At 39.7% G+C, this 17,024-nt stretch overlaps 1 protein-coding gene across 12 annotated transcripts in view; it reads right to left on the reverse strand.

Annotated features, from left to right (window-relative positions):
* The window catches only part of Ptprt (protein tyrosine phosphatase receptor type T), a 992,204-nt gene that overhangs the window by 199,605 nt on the left and 775,575 nt on the right, over positions 1–17,024 (reverse strand). For all 12 annotated transcript variants that reach the window (XM_069989779.1, XM_069989783.1, XM_069989780.1 and 9 more), the window contains exon 11: positions 8,212–8,485. In XM_069989779.1, the coding sequence (XP_069845880.1) occupies positions 8,212–8,485 (274 nt within the window). The remainder of the gene's footprint in view (positions 1–8,211; positions 8,486–17,024) is intronic.

The raw sequence follows: 17,024 nt of genomic DNA on the forward strand, positions 1-17,024 counted from the left end.
AAGGAATCCATTTTGCAAACCTTACACTTTTTCGTTATTTAGAGGCAATTAGACAGGGTCTAGAGTTCATGGGGAACCAACTTTGAAGGGGCCTGTTGGAGGTAGAGACCCTAGCATAGGGAAGCTTAGGTTGATATTTCTGTGAGAAGTTTTGGGACTGGGGTCTGAGCACTAAAGCCTCAAGGCCCAGGCTGAGAAGATTATCTGCTGTCAACATTTAGGTAACCTTCATCTCTTTCTCCAAATGAATGTAAAGTATATTTGCATGGGAAGGAAAATGTTCTTGCTCCCTCAGGTCCCATACCATGATCATAAAATCTGTAGGAACTGTGAGTGCAAAAATAAATGTGCAACTTGGGAGAACTCATCTTGGTATTTGTACAAGGTGACACTCAGGGAATTTCCTTCTTACCTGAGGAGAGAGAAGCTGGAGCCCCAACAGGCCTCTAAAAGAAGTTCAGGATTTTTAAGAGCATGGAACAATGTGCAAATGGTAGAAGAGAGGCCTGGAAGTAGAGATGCCTAAGAAGGTAAGGTGAGATCCTTGGAACAGAATCTACTGAGGATCAGTTTGAGGCATGGGCAGGAAGACCGTAAAACTCAGGCATAAAACTCAGACTCTGGGATAAGCAGGAGCCAGAAGAGGATATAGAAAGTGTGCAGCAATATTTCTAGATTCCAAATGCACGACTGAAAAGTATTCCTGTACTTCCACAGGGCTGCTAATAAAATCCAGAAATATGTTCCTGATGTGCAATTACAGGGACAACTCAGTAAAACCGTTACTGGAGGCCTTCTTGTTTGTGGCTCAGACACTGAGAGGTGAGACCAACCTAAGGTTGGCTGCAGTTTCTCGACTGAACCTCAAGGAAGTGTCAAAAGATTTTTGCATGTGATATTTGAGTAGTCAGAGAATCAGGAAACCACATGAGAAAGACAACTTTCTAACCATAAGATAAGATTTAATTATGTAAAAGATTCAATAGGAACAGGTGGCAGGCCTGTACCCATATGTGACAAGTTAATCTAAGAGGTAGAAATCCTGGAGCAGGTCATATGTGTGTCAACATCTGGGGTGCAGACATGAGTCCTGAGGTCCCCCAGAGTTCGGAAGATACATTCTTCCATGGGTAAAATGTGATATTCCAACTAAAGATACTCCTGCCCTCCCTTGGGAAAGCAAAGCAGCAAAAGGGAAAAGAGAATAAATCCTACAACTGTAGTGCTGATACATCCACAGCCATTAAGTTTATGAGACACAGGTTATCAATCACAGTATGTCTTGAGGTCTTTGAGAACAGCTGCAATTCAAAGCCAAGTCTGTTTTGACGCTCCATTCTCAGCTCTTCCCATCCCACAGTGTCACAGAAAACTCCCCCGTGTGCGAGCATTCTTTTCACAGTACTTGGACAAGACTAAATATAATTGCTGCCAGTTCATTCAGATGTAGAGAATTTCCCTTAACCCAGCCCTACCTAGATGATCCCAATTATTACAAAGTGATTATCCTGGTAACATGGCGACCTATTCAATACAGTATCTGGCTTCCAACTGCTCTCAAGAGGCAATTGAGTTCAAGAGCTGGAAGAGGAAGTAAAAGAAAGAGAACAATCACCCTTCTCCTGTATATTTCTCTTATTTAGCTCAGCAATTGGCAGAGGCATCATCCAGGTTAAATGTGCCCCTGCATGATGAAAAGGATATGGCAAGGAAAGAGTTTTCTCTCTATATAAATAGAACATGCATAACAGCATTGCCCAACAAAAGGTGGCTTCTGATGGGTATTTGCATGTATTCACCATACTTGTTTTGCATCCAACCGTTAATTATGGTCCTTTTCAACTTCACAATCATAGCTAATGGTGGTGGGGATGCAGAGAACAGTAGATTCAGCAGACCTCATTCTGCAAAGAGGGAGATAAAACAATGCAAAAACTGCACCTCCCACTGTTTACAATGGAGTCAGCTACTCTGGGTATCATTTAGAGGGTCTGGAGGAAATCAAGGCTGTCCAGGTTCCTGGAGCTTGGGAAATGAGACATCTGGGTGGAAATTCTTACTACTGTGATGAAAAGAAGGTCCTTTAAGGTTCATCTGTCTATGGTAAAATGGCTCCTAACCACAACTCTCACTACTCACTAAAGAGAAAATTCAGAATGTACTGATACTTACTTGATGCATTTTTAGTCTTTGAAATGATGATGTAAAGTACAGATTACAATGTCAGTTTATAGATAAAGAAATTGACACTCACCCAAGCTCACCTCCATTCATTTGTTCATTTTGTCAGTTATCCATCAAATTATTATTTTCTACAATACACTAGATGTTAATGTACCACACAATGTATCATGTAATGTGCAAATATGTATTTCTTATTGAATAAAGTAAACATAAAATTTAAGAACAAGCAAGAAGAACCCAAACCAAGATAGAGGTCCCTACTCTTGTAGAACACAGTGTAATGAAAGAGCCATGTTTTACTTGAAACATGTCTATTTAGTATTCGTCTGGAGGTATAAGAAAGATGAATGGGTTAACCTTTGAGTATTGGTGTGAGCTCTGAGATAATATCATTAAGAAGTTCTCAGAGAATGTGACATTGAAACTGATGACTAAATCATGACAAGTTCTAGTTCTGTAAATGATGAAGTAAAGAGATATCCAGATTTTAAAAAAATCACAACTTTTACCCAAGTTTCCTAAGTGAGGGGAAAAAACCCATCTTGGTTGATAATCTCTTAGGAAGTACTCAAGACAAGAGTAGTTAAGATGTACTTGGCATGGCTTAACTGTATTTGAAACACAGTGGTAGATTTGGGGAAGACTCTTTTTAGAGAAAGCATTGGAAGAAAGGAGCCTATCTACCATATAACAGGGAGAATAGGATGAAAGAAATCTTGAGATCATAGAAATTATGCTATGTGAGAAATAAAAGGAACTGCATGTTAAATATCAATGAAATGACTTGGGTGGCCAAAGCTGGGTAGTTGGTACTGTCATATTTTTTCTGAAAGGTTGACAGGGAAATTTTTGATTTGTTCAAATCAATAAAAGTGTAGGGGGAAGAGAGAGAGAGAGAGAAGAGAGAGTATGCTAAGGAGATAGAATTTGGCTTTATCTAAGAAAAAAAGTTCTAATAATTTTACCTACTCTACAAAGGAATCAACTCCCTTTCACTCCAGAGAATTGCGGTAATCAAGCTCAAGCGCTTCTGAGGATGTTTTATTGGAGATTCCTTTTCTCTTTTTCTCTTCTGGTCTAGATTAGATGACACTTCAAACCCATCCATCTCTAAGGGTCTATAGATGTATCATAGTGCTATATCCAAAACAAATGGTTGATTGGTAAGATGCTGGGAATTCAGCACAAAGGACAGCACCCCCACAACTGGGACTGCCCTGTCACCTGCAGGAAAAGCATCAATGGGAAAAATAGATGATGAATCAGATACAATTTCCATCACAAGTGCCCATGTACAACTCTTTCTTCATGAAAATGCCCCCAAAGACTTTGAGTACTGTATCTTATTATGCACATCTTATTTAAATTCTCTATGGCTTCTGTGGGGCCAGAGAAATTCCTCCCATTCACCCATCACAATAGAGTTTGGAAAGCCTCTCTCCTCCTCACACAATTGCCAACAATTGCTAAGTGTCTTCTGCACCCCTAAAGCTGGTAATTAATTGTTTGACATATTATTTCACTTACTTATTCGCTTATTTTTGATCTCTCCCTCCACTCCCACTGGATTGTAGTTTTGTCTGTCTGGCCTTCTGTTGTAGTTTCAGGACTTAGCCAAGTGCCTTTTTGACACATAGTGTGCATTTGATATATCTTCTTTTAATTAATCAAGCATATCTAACTCTTTTAATAGCTTAATTAAAAACCGCACAGCCACCAGAGTTTTGTATGTAGGCAGTCTGAATATAAAAGCTCAATTTATGGCTACTCTGCTAAGCTGACAAATTACCCTAATATCCACAGAATAAAGATAATCTGGATCCTAAATTCTCTTACCTCATCTTGAGTAGAGCATGTATGTAGGGTAGCAGGGGGAGGGGATGAAATTGGTTGATAGTAAATTATTCAACCTAGCCCATAACCATCCTGCAATCAGTGGCCCTTGTGTTTTCCATTTATCAATTTTAGTTTTATAGAACTTCACCCCAATTTTTTCACAGTAATGGGGTTTGTACTTGCAAGTGATCTAATATTTGAGGCACACCATCAACCTGTTTAAAAATTATCTTTCAAACAGGTTCTCATGCTTCTAATTGGAATTGCCCCAACTGTGATCCTTCTATCTATACCTCTTGGAAGTATTTGGAAGGCTGATTGTATACTTAAAATACATACTTTTTAAATACCCAGTATCAAAAGTAAAAGATTAGTTATTTATTCCCTCTGTCTAACACGAGAAAATTAGCAGAAATTTGTTTACATGCTTCGGTCCTCCAACTCTTTCTCAGTTTTTATTGACATAATAGTGAATTACCAACCTAAATTACCATTGTTAATTTTTACATTATGCATCTTTTCTTTAAGTAATTATATTTTACATTAGCCTTCTGTTGTGTAACACATTTAGAGCAATTTTGTGGCATTAAGGCAATAGCTAATTAGTTTCATGCTCACTATGTGGGTCTTTTTATTCCGTATTTCTCTCTCTTTGATTTCCTTATTTTGATTCATTGCTTGGTCAATTGCTCTTTGGATGATTTATTAGAAGCCAGGAGTCTGTAGGTCTTGAAGATGTCTTCCTGATATAGTTGGGCAAGTACCACAGACAAGTCTGATGAGAGATTTGTGGCTTGCAACCTCCTTTCTCACCAAACCTCTGAACTTAATAAATTGTCCAAGGCCCTCTATGATATGGAGAAATGGGAGAAAGGCCAGGGTGAGGTTTGGGGATGGCATTTTTGCTCTTCTGACCTTTTTACCCAATTCTTTTTGGTAAAATTTAATATTGAATACAGTCATTTCAAGCAATGAGTATTTTGTTTCTCCTGGCCAGAAAAATGCAACATTCTAAGAGCCTAGACCCAATTTCTTTTCCTCTCTTTTTTTGTGAGGCCAACTGCACCCCAGACATTTTGCAGAAGCATTCACCCAACTGCCTTCCTGCTTCCGTGTCATTAATAAAAACCCTCATTCCAAGTTGGAAGTACACGTAACATAGGGCAGATGGCTTAAGCAACTACCTGGACGTGTTTATCATGGAAGCCTAGGAGAAAATACTTCTAAGACAAGGCGGTTCCAGAGTATCTGATTTCTGTTTACCAAGTGGGAAATTCTTGTGTTTATGAAGAGGTGGTCTGGGATGTGATTTGGGGGGTGAGAAACCTCCAGTAGTTGATCTGTGTCACCTCTCGCTCCATGCTTACACGGGGGAAATGCTGAGCATAAGTTATCTTGTATTTCATGGGCTCAGTTTTGAAGCTTTATGAGTAGCTGGGTGGGACGATGGTAGAGGGTGAACGAAATGCAGGTCCTTCTTTGTCTACCCAGCTTGTAGTTCCAATCGTATTTCTTGATACGTGCCAAGGGCAGGAAAATCACACCTTGTACTGAAGCAATACAAGAGCCAGTATGGGATGTAGAGCTCTAAGGAGAAGATGGGCCTCCAGATGCTTCTGCCCATCTTTATGTCTTCCTACCCAGTCCATCAGTGTTGCCTGCAGAGGGAGGACCAGATGGACAGGTAGAAGACAGTCTGGCAACTTCTTTGCAATTTTAGACTTTCTGTGAGGAGTGTTACCTGAGCCAGTAATACACGCAGAGCTGAAATACCAAAGTGGAATTTCAATGGGCATGGAAACATTCTAAAATGTTAATTTGTTCTTCAAGTTCCCTGCCACCCCCAGGCAACGACTCCTACCAACAGGCTAATCTCTATCTTGACTACTGAGAGCCTATATAGGACATTCTCCACACACTTTGCCAAGTCTGTTTTTCTTTTGCCTTTGCCTTCCTTTTCTAATCAGTTTCTTGCCTGCTCAGATACAGTATACAGTATGGCACATGTCAGACTTCTTATATTCCTACAAGCTCATGGAGTGCACATAATAATTCCAATATGAACCACAGGACTTAGCATAGGACAGAATCATTTTATGTTGGGTTAGAATAAGGGAAACCTGGAGTATGTCCATAAAAGCACCCTGGATGACAAATAATAACCACCAGAGAAGACCAGATGAATACATTTGTAGGGAAAGGTAAGTGTATGGTAGAAAAGATCTTATGAAATAAAACATATCTATAGCAACTAAAAACAAGTTTTGCTCTATGGGTTCTTAAGAATATAGATCAATACCAACTGATAGAGACAAAAATCTAAGAGCTATTTCAATCCATGTATCACATGGATTTCTTAGAGTGACAGACAACTACTCCCCCCCAACAAAATCAGTAAAGTGATTTCTGTTATTGCATCATGACACTGGTTAGATGTGATGTAGGTATTAAGACTGACTAAAGCAATCATTATGTGCAGGTGGGGAAAAGACAGGTGCTGGATAGCTTTTAAGACCTGTTCTAGCCCTGAGATTGTGTGGTGATGACAAACACCACTCCTTGGCCAAAGAGGTCTGTGACACAAAAATAGTTCCCTTGTGTTTTGAGATAGCAATTATTTTCAAATGTGACTAACGGTAGTGATAAAAGGATTAACATTCACAGATTGGCCAAGACTTGCAAGTGCATCCAGATAGTACATTCATAGTTATTACTATCACAGATAAGGCCCTGTGCTGTGCTCCAGCACAACGCCTTCTCTATACACTATTATGTGAGTCTTCAAACTTTTTTTTCATAAAGAGCCACATAGTAAATGACTTAGGTCTCTGTGAGGTACACAGGGTTTGGTAAAAGTTCTCAACTTTATTCTCAGGCACCAAACAGCCTCTAATAATATGCAAACAACAAGGTAGAGCTATAGTTAATACAGCTATAGCTATATTAAACACAAAATAAGCCAGGCACTGGTAGTTGATGTGTGTAATACCAGCAAGTTGGGATGTGAAAACACAAAGTTTGGGATTTGAGGTCAGCCAAAAAAGAAATGGTTCATTTTAGGAGGCTGAGACTGTGGGAATCCTGGGTAGCCCAGGCATAAAAATCCAAGAGACTCTACCTCAGTGGAGGGAAGCTGGACTTGGTTTCATGTCCTGTCATTCCAGCAACTAGAGGAAGGTGAAAATAGGTGGAATGCAGTACAGGCATGTGCCAGGGAGGAAATAGAACATTATCATAAAAAATAACCAATTTGTGGAGGGAAAGGGAAAAAACAAATCGTTTAACTAGGGAGACAGGTGGGCCCATTGCAACAATGAGATGTATAAGTCGTTATGTCGAAAATGAACTTTACAACTTTGGTGGTGGGGGGATTGGGTGGGGGAGGTGGGGAGAGTATGGGAAGGGATGGGAAGAGGAAACAAAGAGGAGGCAACAATGCTTGATAAGAAATGTACTCGTTATCTTGCCCATGTAATTGGAACTCCTCTGTATGGTATTCTCACAATAAAAAATAAATAAAAAATAAACAAATAAATAAAATAACCAGTGAGGGCTGGGAAGTTGGTTCAGTGGTAGAGTGCTTGCCTTGCATGCATGAGGCCCTGGGTTCGATTCCTCAGCACCACATAAGCAGAAAAAGCTGGAAGTGGTGCTGTGGATCAAGTGGTAGAGCACTAGTCTTGAGCTGAAGAGCTGAGGGACAGTGCCCAGACCCAGAGTTCATGCCCCACAAATGACAAACAACAACAACAACAACAAAACAGGATCTAGGTGCCATTGTCCCATACTTATAATCTTACATATTCAATGGGCTGAGACCAAAGGTGGGTGGTTTGAGATCAGCATGAATAGAAGTCTGCTAGGCTCCATCTTTAAAATAGCTAGAAAAACACAGGGCAGGAGGCATGGCTCAAGTAGTAGAGTGCCAGCCAACCAAGTGCAAATACCACAAACCTGTGTACCACCAATACAAATTAACCAGCCAAAAAAATCAGAGCTGAAAGTATGGCTCAGTGGTAATGCACCTCCATGGCAAGCAGGTGGCCTTAAGTTCAAACCCAGCACCACCAAAGCAGATAAATACAATCTTATTTAAAGCACTGCAAAGGCACAAGGATGGATTTGGACAAGAGTTAACCGAACTGGAAAATCCCAACAAGGCAAGCACGACTTCCATGCGGCCATACTTACTCCATTTGCTTTGCTGAGTGCCTGGAAGTAGATGCTGTAGCTTTTCAGTGGGGAGAGGGGAGGGTTCCAGTAGCCATTGTAGGTCTTGTTGTCACCCACTGTAAACGGCTGGGTGACAGGAAGGTTGGCGGGCTTCAGCTCAGCAGCAAAGTAGTGCAGAGAGTCAAGGTTAGAGGCGTTTCTGTAGCTCACAGGTACTGAGAAGCACTCAACGATGTCAGCCGCCCTCCGGGACTTCTGAAGTCGCTCCTCTTTGACAACTAGCTGATACACACTGGACAGAAAAGAGGAGAGATGGATGAGTCACTCTCTGGAGGGACAAGAGCTCTCTTAGTGCTCGTGGTCAGCATAACTTCCCTGGTATGGACACATCATGGTCACTTGGGTCTACAATGGCTCATGTTCAAATCCACTACTACTCTGTGGAAATCTATCTCCATGAAGAGGTCCCCAAGTCAGGTCACACCAAACGTCCAAACTGCTACTGTATCCAACCTGTAGGAACCTATAAATCCTTATCTGACATGTTGGCAGATTCTCAGTAAAGGGTTCATTTTTCAGTTCTTATCTAATCAACCAGCCCTGTGGACTTGGCCTCAGAAACTTCATCTGTTCCTTCCCTCTACTCCCCTCTCACTGTCCATGCTTAGGTTGGGCACTGTCTACTTCTCACTCAGATTCACTAGAGTTTTTGTCTCTCATTTATTTGGTCCATTGGTCTATCTATTAATTTTCCTCATCATAGAGCCCTGTCCCTGTTCAAAGGCTACCATAGCTTCTCCATTGCCCTAAGTGTCCATGGGAAACCTATCCTGACAGGTGGAGTCCTTCCTGTGCCTTTCAGCCCCCCTTCCCCATCTTCTCATGATGCCTCCAGCAATCCTTTCACCCACACCATCACGTCATGCTTCCTCTGCCTGAAGTACTCTCCATTCCTGTCCACCATACTGCCTGTGGAAGTCTTTCCGCAAAGGCTCAGCCTTCTCCAACTTTTACCTCCTTTCTGAAACCCATGCAGATCTGTCTAGTCAGGAAGAGTGTTGCTTTGTGTGTTTTTTACAACTCATTGATTTGATCCCTAGTGGCTGGTTTTGCAGCAATAGTGTCTCAATGGCTTGTCTGTGTCAGGTGGGTTAGTTATCTCTGAACCACTTTCCAAACATACATGATGGCCCACAAGATGCTTGATATGAAGCAGGTGACCAATGAATGCTTGTTGAAATGAATCAAATTGGATTGATTTAAAGCATGAGGCAAGCACAAAGCCAATGCAGCCTGTATGTGGGAACTTTTAATCAAGGTAAACAAGAAGTGATTCCCCAGAACTCTTATCTACTGATCTCCTATCATTCCTTCAAGTTGGAACCATGCAAAAAAGGTGATCCTATATATGCAGAAATGATTGAATCTTTATTGACTGTCAATGGTATGCAAAAAGTTGCTCTAAAGTTTTGAAGTTGGGTACCTCATGTCATAGTGTGTACTTCTTTTGAATAAATGCCCCACTTTTAGAAATTCTTATTGTGAAGGTTTCAGGGACCCATGATCTAAGACATGAGGTCAACGCACAAAGAGTACTCATGAGGAGGCTTATTCGTGAGAATTAAAAAGATGGTCATAGCAATGGCCCCAATCAATCATTTGAATGTTGTATGAACTTACACATGGTTGGAGCAGATCCAGGAGAAGACATGTGGGTGCTCCTGGCTCACACCTGTAATTCTAGCCACTTAGGGAGCTGAGATCTGATGAATATGATTTGAAGTCAGCCTGGGCAGATAAATTCAAGAGACTCTTATCTCCAATTAGCTAGTAAAAAGCCAAAAATGGAGAGTGTGGCTCAAGTGGAAAAGCCAAGAGAAAACATGAGGCCCTGAGTTCAAGCCCTAGTATAGGCCATGAGCTTGTACATGCACACATACACACACACACAGAGGAGAGATAAAATGGTAAAGATATAAAAGCATAGATTAGTTTATTAAAGTAAAGAAAGGCTATAGAAGGGCTCCTCCCACTATGATTTGCTTGGTAGATATTCCCTGGATTTATTTGACTTTGGGAATAGTCGGTCATGCAAATGAGAAAGAGATGGGCATGAGCACAGGACACGCAGAGATGAATATGAAGTATGGGTGCCCATTGCACATGGCCGCTGACTCACATGCACCTCTGAAAGGAAATCTAACAGCCCTAACAGGGTGCCTGTGGCAAGAGCTGCAGGAGCCTGCCTTCCCCTAGGATGCTGTCTGTTCCTAATCACCATTCTGGCTGTACACATCCACATGACAAGACCTCTGTGCTGGATTCTCCGTTGGCCCTCTCATCCATCCTACCTTGACTCTTTCTATCATCCTTGCCCACTAAATTGAGACTCCAGAGGTTTGGGGGAATTCCCAGGAGCTGTGTCTCCTTCCTGGAATCATTTTCAATCATCCTTGTGGTGCTGTTATGACTAGGTAGATCAAGGAGAATCTAAAATGAGCCTGTTCATAGTTTGGAACACCAAGAAGATAGGTCCTCATTGGGTCTTGCATGTTTGAATGCTGCCAAGACATATGGAGGAAGGGACAGCATCCATACAAGCATTACCCTGTAATTTCACCGCCTGATAATCCCACCCATCTGATTATTAAAGATCTGCATGCTAGGGGTGGGTGTAGTGACACATGCCTCCAATTCCAGCTACTTGGGAGGTGGAAGTAGGAGGATTATAGTTTATGGCTGGCCCCCAGCAAACAATAAAGGAAACAAACAAAGCAAAAAGGGATGGGGTTGTGGCTCAAGTGGTGGAGCACTCATCTTGCATGTGCAAGGCCCTGAGTTCAAACCCCGATGCTGCCAAAACCAAAAATCTAACAGAAATAAAAAGATCCACTTGTCCATTCAACCACACTTAATAGCCAGATTAGAGATCATGACATTAGGCTATGTGACCCAAGTGTACAACTCCAGCAGAAACAGCAGAAACTCCGACTCTTTCCTTCACAGTTCCATACTGAACCTTTTCCTTTTTTGACTTTTATTTTTCCCATAAATAACACAATATACGAAGGACCATCTGAATACCTTTTGTAAGTTGGTGGCCTAAATCGTTCAGCTCTATCTCAACCAGCCTCATAGGCAACAACAACAAAAAACTAAAACAGAATTTTCTTTCTTTTTTTTCTTTTTTCTTTTAGTTAAACTGCATCGTCAACATATGGTTCACATTCATTTGGGGATTATTGTGTGGAAGTGCACTCAGCAGCTCCCTCTGGGCCACTGCATCTGCAGCTTGGCCATTTAGACGCAAATCTGCAACTGTAGCCCAAAAGCTGAAAACATTTGTCAGAGAAACCTCTTTGCCAATAGATACAGGCTCTCTGAAAGATCAGGGAACTATGATTAAAAGAGGGAGAGAGAAGAAAGAGTACTTGAGACCTGTGTAAGTTTCTTTTCCTTGGAGGATACACATTAGGAAATAGATACACCTGATCATGACAGGTAGTTCTTTCACCAGATTCCAATGAGCTGAAACAGGGACCTATTAGGATCATTCATCTACCACTAGCAATTCCTGTTGCCTGCTTTGTATCACCAGGGAAGATGTTTCCAGCCAGAGGCCATAACCCTTTGCGTTATGCTGACTTCAGATGACAGAGGGAGGGTAGGCTTCAGCTCCCAGGAGAAAGTTGCCCCCAATCCAGATACACATTTTGGTTTCCAAACCTAGGTACACATTTTGATTCCTGAACTTCTGGAAAGAGCATGCCTTATGGTTCAGAATTTTCCAGAAAACAACCCAGGTTTCATGACAATGATGCACAAAAGAAGTAGATGGTCCCAGGAGAAACAAGGAAGGAATTCTAAAAAAACCAAGCAGGAGAGAAAAAGGTAAGAAAAGCAAGCAAAGGTGTGAGTTCCTGAAATCTTAGCTTGATCCTAAAAGCAGCCATGGTTGGTCTCATCTCCAGCCAATGGCTTTTGAGCATCAAGTAGCAATCTGTTCTTTGTTATAGGTTGTAAATGTGTGGGCCAGACAAGGAGGCTCTGGTACATCCAGGCAGCCCTCCAAAGCAGGTCACACCTGAGAACCACTGGCAGGTAAGCACACAGCAGCTGGAGGACAGAATCGATCAGTGTTGCATTCAAAGTTCTTTTAAACAATGATCATGTGGGATGCGTATAATATCACAGATCTGTATTAGCAAGGTGTTGTTCCCTTCTGTCCCCGTTGGCCTGCAGCTGTGGGGCAATGGTAGCCCTTCATCAGCCAATGTGGCTCCTTTACCACAGGTGGAGTATGGATCAAGCATGGAACCAAAACTGTCAGCTAGGAATCTTAAAGGAGGCCCAAACTCAGTAGGTTTGTTGTTGTTGTTTTTTAACTGTGATTACATATTATAATCACCAGGGGGCTTTTAAAAAATGCTAATGGTATTGACCCCAGTTTTCACTGTATTTGATGTCGGTATAATTTGGGGAGGGGAAGGGAAAAAAACAAAATGTTTAAATAGGGGTATAGGCTGACCCATTGTAACAATGAGATGTACAAGATACTATGTTGAAAAATGAACTTTACAATTTAGGCAGTGTGTGTGTGGGGGGGTAGTTGTGGAGGTGGAAGGGAAGGAATGGTAGGGGAGGGGAAAAACAAAGGAGGAGGCAACAATGCTTGATAAGAAATGTACTCATTACCTTCTTCATGTAACTGTAACCCCTCTGTACAGTATTTTCACAATAAAAACTTACAAAAAATAAAAATGCTTATACCCTGGTCCCATCCCAGACCAAATAAATCAGAATCTGTGAGAAATGGACCTCACATGGTACCTGCTGTTTCCTTTCATGTTCTCTAAATGGTTTTACTATACAGCTAGGAAGCCAAAAACCCATATGATTCTCTTATTTATTCTTTTCTATCCAACAAGAGCATTTCCCTTCCAGCTTTCTCAGTCCCTTAAAAAACATTATCTGTGTCATTCCAAGTTCACTAAGGCATTACTGCATAATTACTGGCATATCGTAATTACATGTCTATCACAGGTTGAGTCATTTCTCTACTTTCTTCCATAGGGGTTTTGGTTTCTATCACAACGGAAACCTTTGGTCTGATTATTTGTTTACAGGTGTACTGACTGCCTCTAAATAGATTGTGAAATTCATACGATCCAGGATCCTGTCACTTGATCATTACTTTTAATGTCACTATAAATATATAAAAGTTGTTCACTATTTATTAAAGAAAGAAATTAACAAAAATTATAAAGTGAATTTTAAGTTTTCACTCATATAAATTCATACCAAACTTTCAATCATCCTCATATTTTTGCTCCATTGGCCCACTGTATATTTTCCTTTCTTCTTCATGATAATAACACTCATCTAATTAAAACCTAGGTCTAACATCACCTTTTTGGAGGAGCATATCCTGACTGGAAAACCAGAGCCAGCCTCTTCTCCCTCTAGTTCCATAGTTCTTCAACGCAACTTCTATTGTAGATCTTACTGCTGTGTACTGTAAAGGTGGTTCACTAACCAGTAAACATTTATTGAGCAATTATCAGGTACCATGTTAAAGTCTTTCTATACATCATTTTATTTAACTTTCATAGTACCTTTGAGAGGAAGATAACATCTCCATTTGACAAATTAAAAGAACTAATGCAGAATAGAAAGAAAAGTAGCAAGAGAAAGAAATTTCCTCAGCCTGATTAAAAAAATCCATAAAAACAGATAATTAACATCAAACACAAAAGTAAGTGACTAAATGCTTTCTCTCTAAAATCAGGATCAAGACAAGGATATCTGACCAATACCATATAGGAGATTCTAGCCACTGACACCAGGAATAATTAATTAATGAAATCACTTAAAAGTCCCCCACACACACCAACACACACACACACACACACACACACACACACACACACACACACACACACACTCATGTGATTTAAACAAAAGCACATAATAAAATAATATATAAACATAACTATATTTTATCACTAAAGAAAGCCATCTGGGAATTAAGTCATAATACAATAAAAAATACTTAGAAATAAATTCAACAAAGCTAAAAGACTTATAAATTGAAAAGTATATAAATAAGTGAAAAGACATTTCATCTTGATGGGTTGGAATAGTTGGTATTGTTAAGACAATTGTTGTCTATAGAATTACTTAGGTGTTTGGGGCAGTATTAGGATTTGAACTCAGGGCTTCACACTTGTGAGGTAGATACTACTTGAACTATATCTCCATCTCTTTCTTGCTTTCATTATTTTTCAGGTAGTTCTCATGTGTTTTTTTTTTTTTTTTTTTTTTTTTTTGCCTAGGATTGGTTTCAGATCACAATCCTCCAACTTATGGTCTCTTCCAGGTAGCTGGATGGCACACTAAGATGAAGGAAATGGGCTCTTGGTAAATTTTTGTCCAGTTGGCCTCTAACTAACTTGTGATCTCCCACATCTTCCCTTTCCATGGCGTTACTTGTAACACCAAGTCCAGCCATCGTGTATGATTTTAGATGACGGAGCCACAGGGAACTGAAACATCTAATGATACTAAAATTCACGAAGAAATGCAAGGTCTCATAATAGAACCAAAGAAAAGTTAAATATACAAAGGAAGTTTTAGGATGTACAATGTTCAATCCTTTATAAATTATGCAAATCAATATCAGGATAGGCTGGCAGGAGGATAGACATATAGATCAATGAAAGTGAATTGAGATTCTTGACAAAGTTGCTGAGACAATTCAGCAGCAGCAGAATCATCATTTCAACAAATAGTGCTGAGCAAATTAAATACCCTCATGCAAAAAAGCTAGATTTAACATGACCCTAAACATAGGAACTAATAGATCACGATCTTAAACACAAGAACATAAAGTTTCTAGGAATAAAGACCTTGCATTTGGAAAAATGTATATAGATAAAATACCCAAAGAACAATCTACTAATGGGAAATATACAAACTGTTTCAATTAGGAAAATCTAAGCTTCAGAAACATGGTCAAACAACTTAAAATATGAGCATATAGTGAGAAAAATATTTCTAAATAGTATGTATGAAAAAACTTATGTCCAACATCTATAAGAACTTACTACAACTCAGTAAGACTATAAAAAATAAAAAATAAAATTTATAACATATCTGCTGGTGGCTCATGCCTGTAATCTTAGCTGCCCAGGAAATTGACATCAGAGGACCACAGTTCCAAGTCAGCTCAAGCACAGACTCTATGTCCAATCCACAAGCTAGATTGGAGGTATGGTTCAAATGACAGAGCATCAGGTATAAGTGAAAATCCAAGGAAGAATGTGAGGTACTGATTTCAAACCCTGGTACTTGGGATGCACACACACACATGCATGTGTGCACACACACACACAAACAAAATATTTGTCTAGACATTTTATTACAGATGAAGCACAAATGGTAAACAAGCTAATGAAAAGATGGCCAGCACTATTAGTCATTAGGGAAATGTAACTTAAAATAGCCATAAGAAACCACTATACTCCTCCCTTAAAACACTCATCAGTTAAGAGGCAGAAAACAGGAGTTGGCACAAATGGAAATACTGGACCCTAGGACCGGGAAGGTAAGAAGTTGCAAACACTTTGGGAAACAGCACGGTGGTTTTTTTTTTTTTTTTTTTTTTTTTAGTAAATATTAATCTGACTACTCATCCAGCCATTCTACTATGGGTGTCTACTCAAGACACATCATCACAGAGAAATATACATCTGTTCATAGTAGCATTGCTCATAATTTCCCAAACACAAAAATAATCTATACCTACAGTGACTAATAAATGGTCAAATGACAAGTGGTATAGTAGATCCATGTATAATAGAATATTACTCAGCAATAAGGGAATTCTCCAGAACATTTAAGAGAAGCCAATTGAAGAATACATATTGTATGATTTCCTTCATTCAAAAGGCTGAGAAAAATTTATCAAGCTGGAAATCAGATTCATTATTGCATGGAACTTGAAGGAGGAAAAGGAATCAACTTCATGTAGGCACAAGGGATTTGTGTGGTAGAAATGTTTTAATATGGCATTGTGGTGATAGGTGCACAACTTTTGTACATTTACTGGAAGCCATTGAATTATACACTTAAAATGGGTGAATTGTACAGTATATAAATTAGACCTCTAAAAAGCTAAGGAAATGAGAGAAATAGATTGAATAATCTTGAGTGTTCTATCTTAAAAAAATCTATGCTTTATCCTTCCCACTATGCATGAATTTTAATACAAAAATGCGATGATCAATGGTTGGTGTTATTGAGTAAGATGAACACAGAAACAAGTGTGAGTTTTGTAATCCCCCAAAGAATCTAGCTTTGCAATCTCATTCCCCACATTAAAGGTCACCTCAAACTATGAAACTAAAATTTACAATGATATGTCTTATTTATTTCAAGGTTCTGGGAATTCTGGCTTTTTTCAGTATTTGCTTTGTCGAAAGCTCTCTCAGAGGACATTAGGAAGTGGGGAAGAGAAGTATGTCTACCTGTTGCACATCTTTGCTTTTATTAATACATTTATTACATTAATACATTTATTAATCAGATATTTACTGAGTGACTACAGTACAGCCAATGCAAATTTCACTGTGACCAGGATTCCAAGTAGTGAAAATTTAGAACCAAGGTGGAGAAGATGGATCAAAAACAAAGTGAGGAAAGAAAGAGGAAATCTTCCCAGGAAGGATTCTGAGAAGTGGGAGGCTTAGAGTATCCTGTGAAAATAATGTGTCTAGAAAGTGTTTTCTAGAAAGTGTTCTATAGATGATGTATTCAGGTATCCATTGTTG

Source organism: Dipodomys merriami, unplaced genomic scaffold (assembly GCF_024711535.1).
Source record: "Dipodomys merriami isolate MVZ:Mamm:240054 unplaced genomic scaffold, mDipMer1.0.p SCAF_39, whole genome shotgun sequence".
In the NCBI taxonomy this organism is placed as follows: domain Eukaryota; kingdom Metazoa; phylum Chordata; class Mammalia; order Rodentia; family Heteromyidae; genus Dipodomys; species Dipodomys merriami.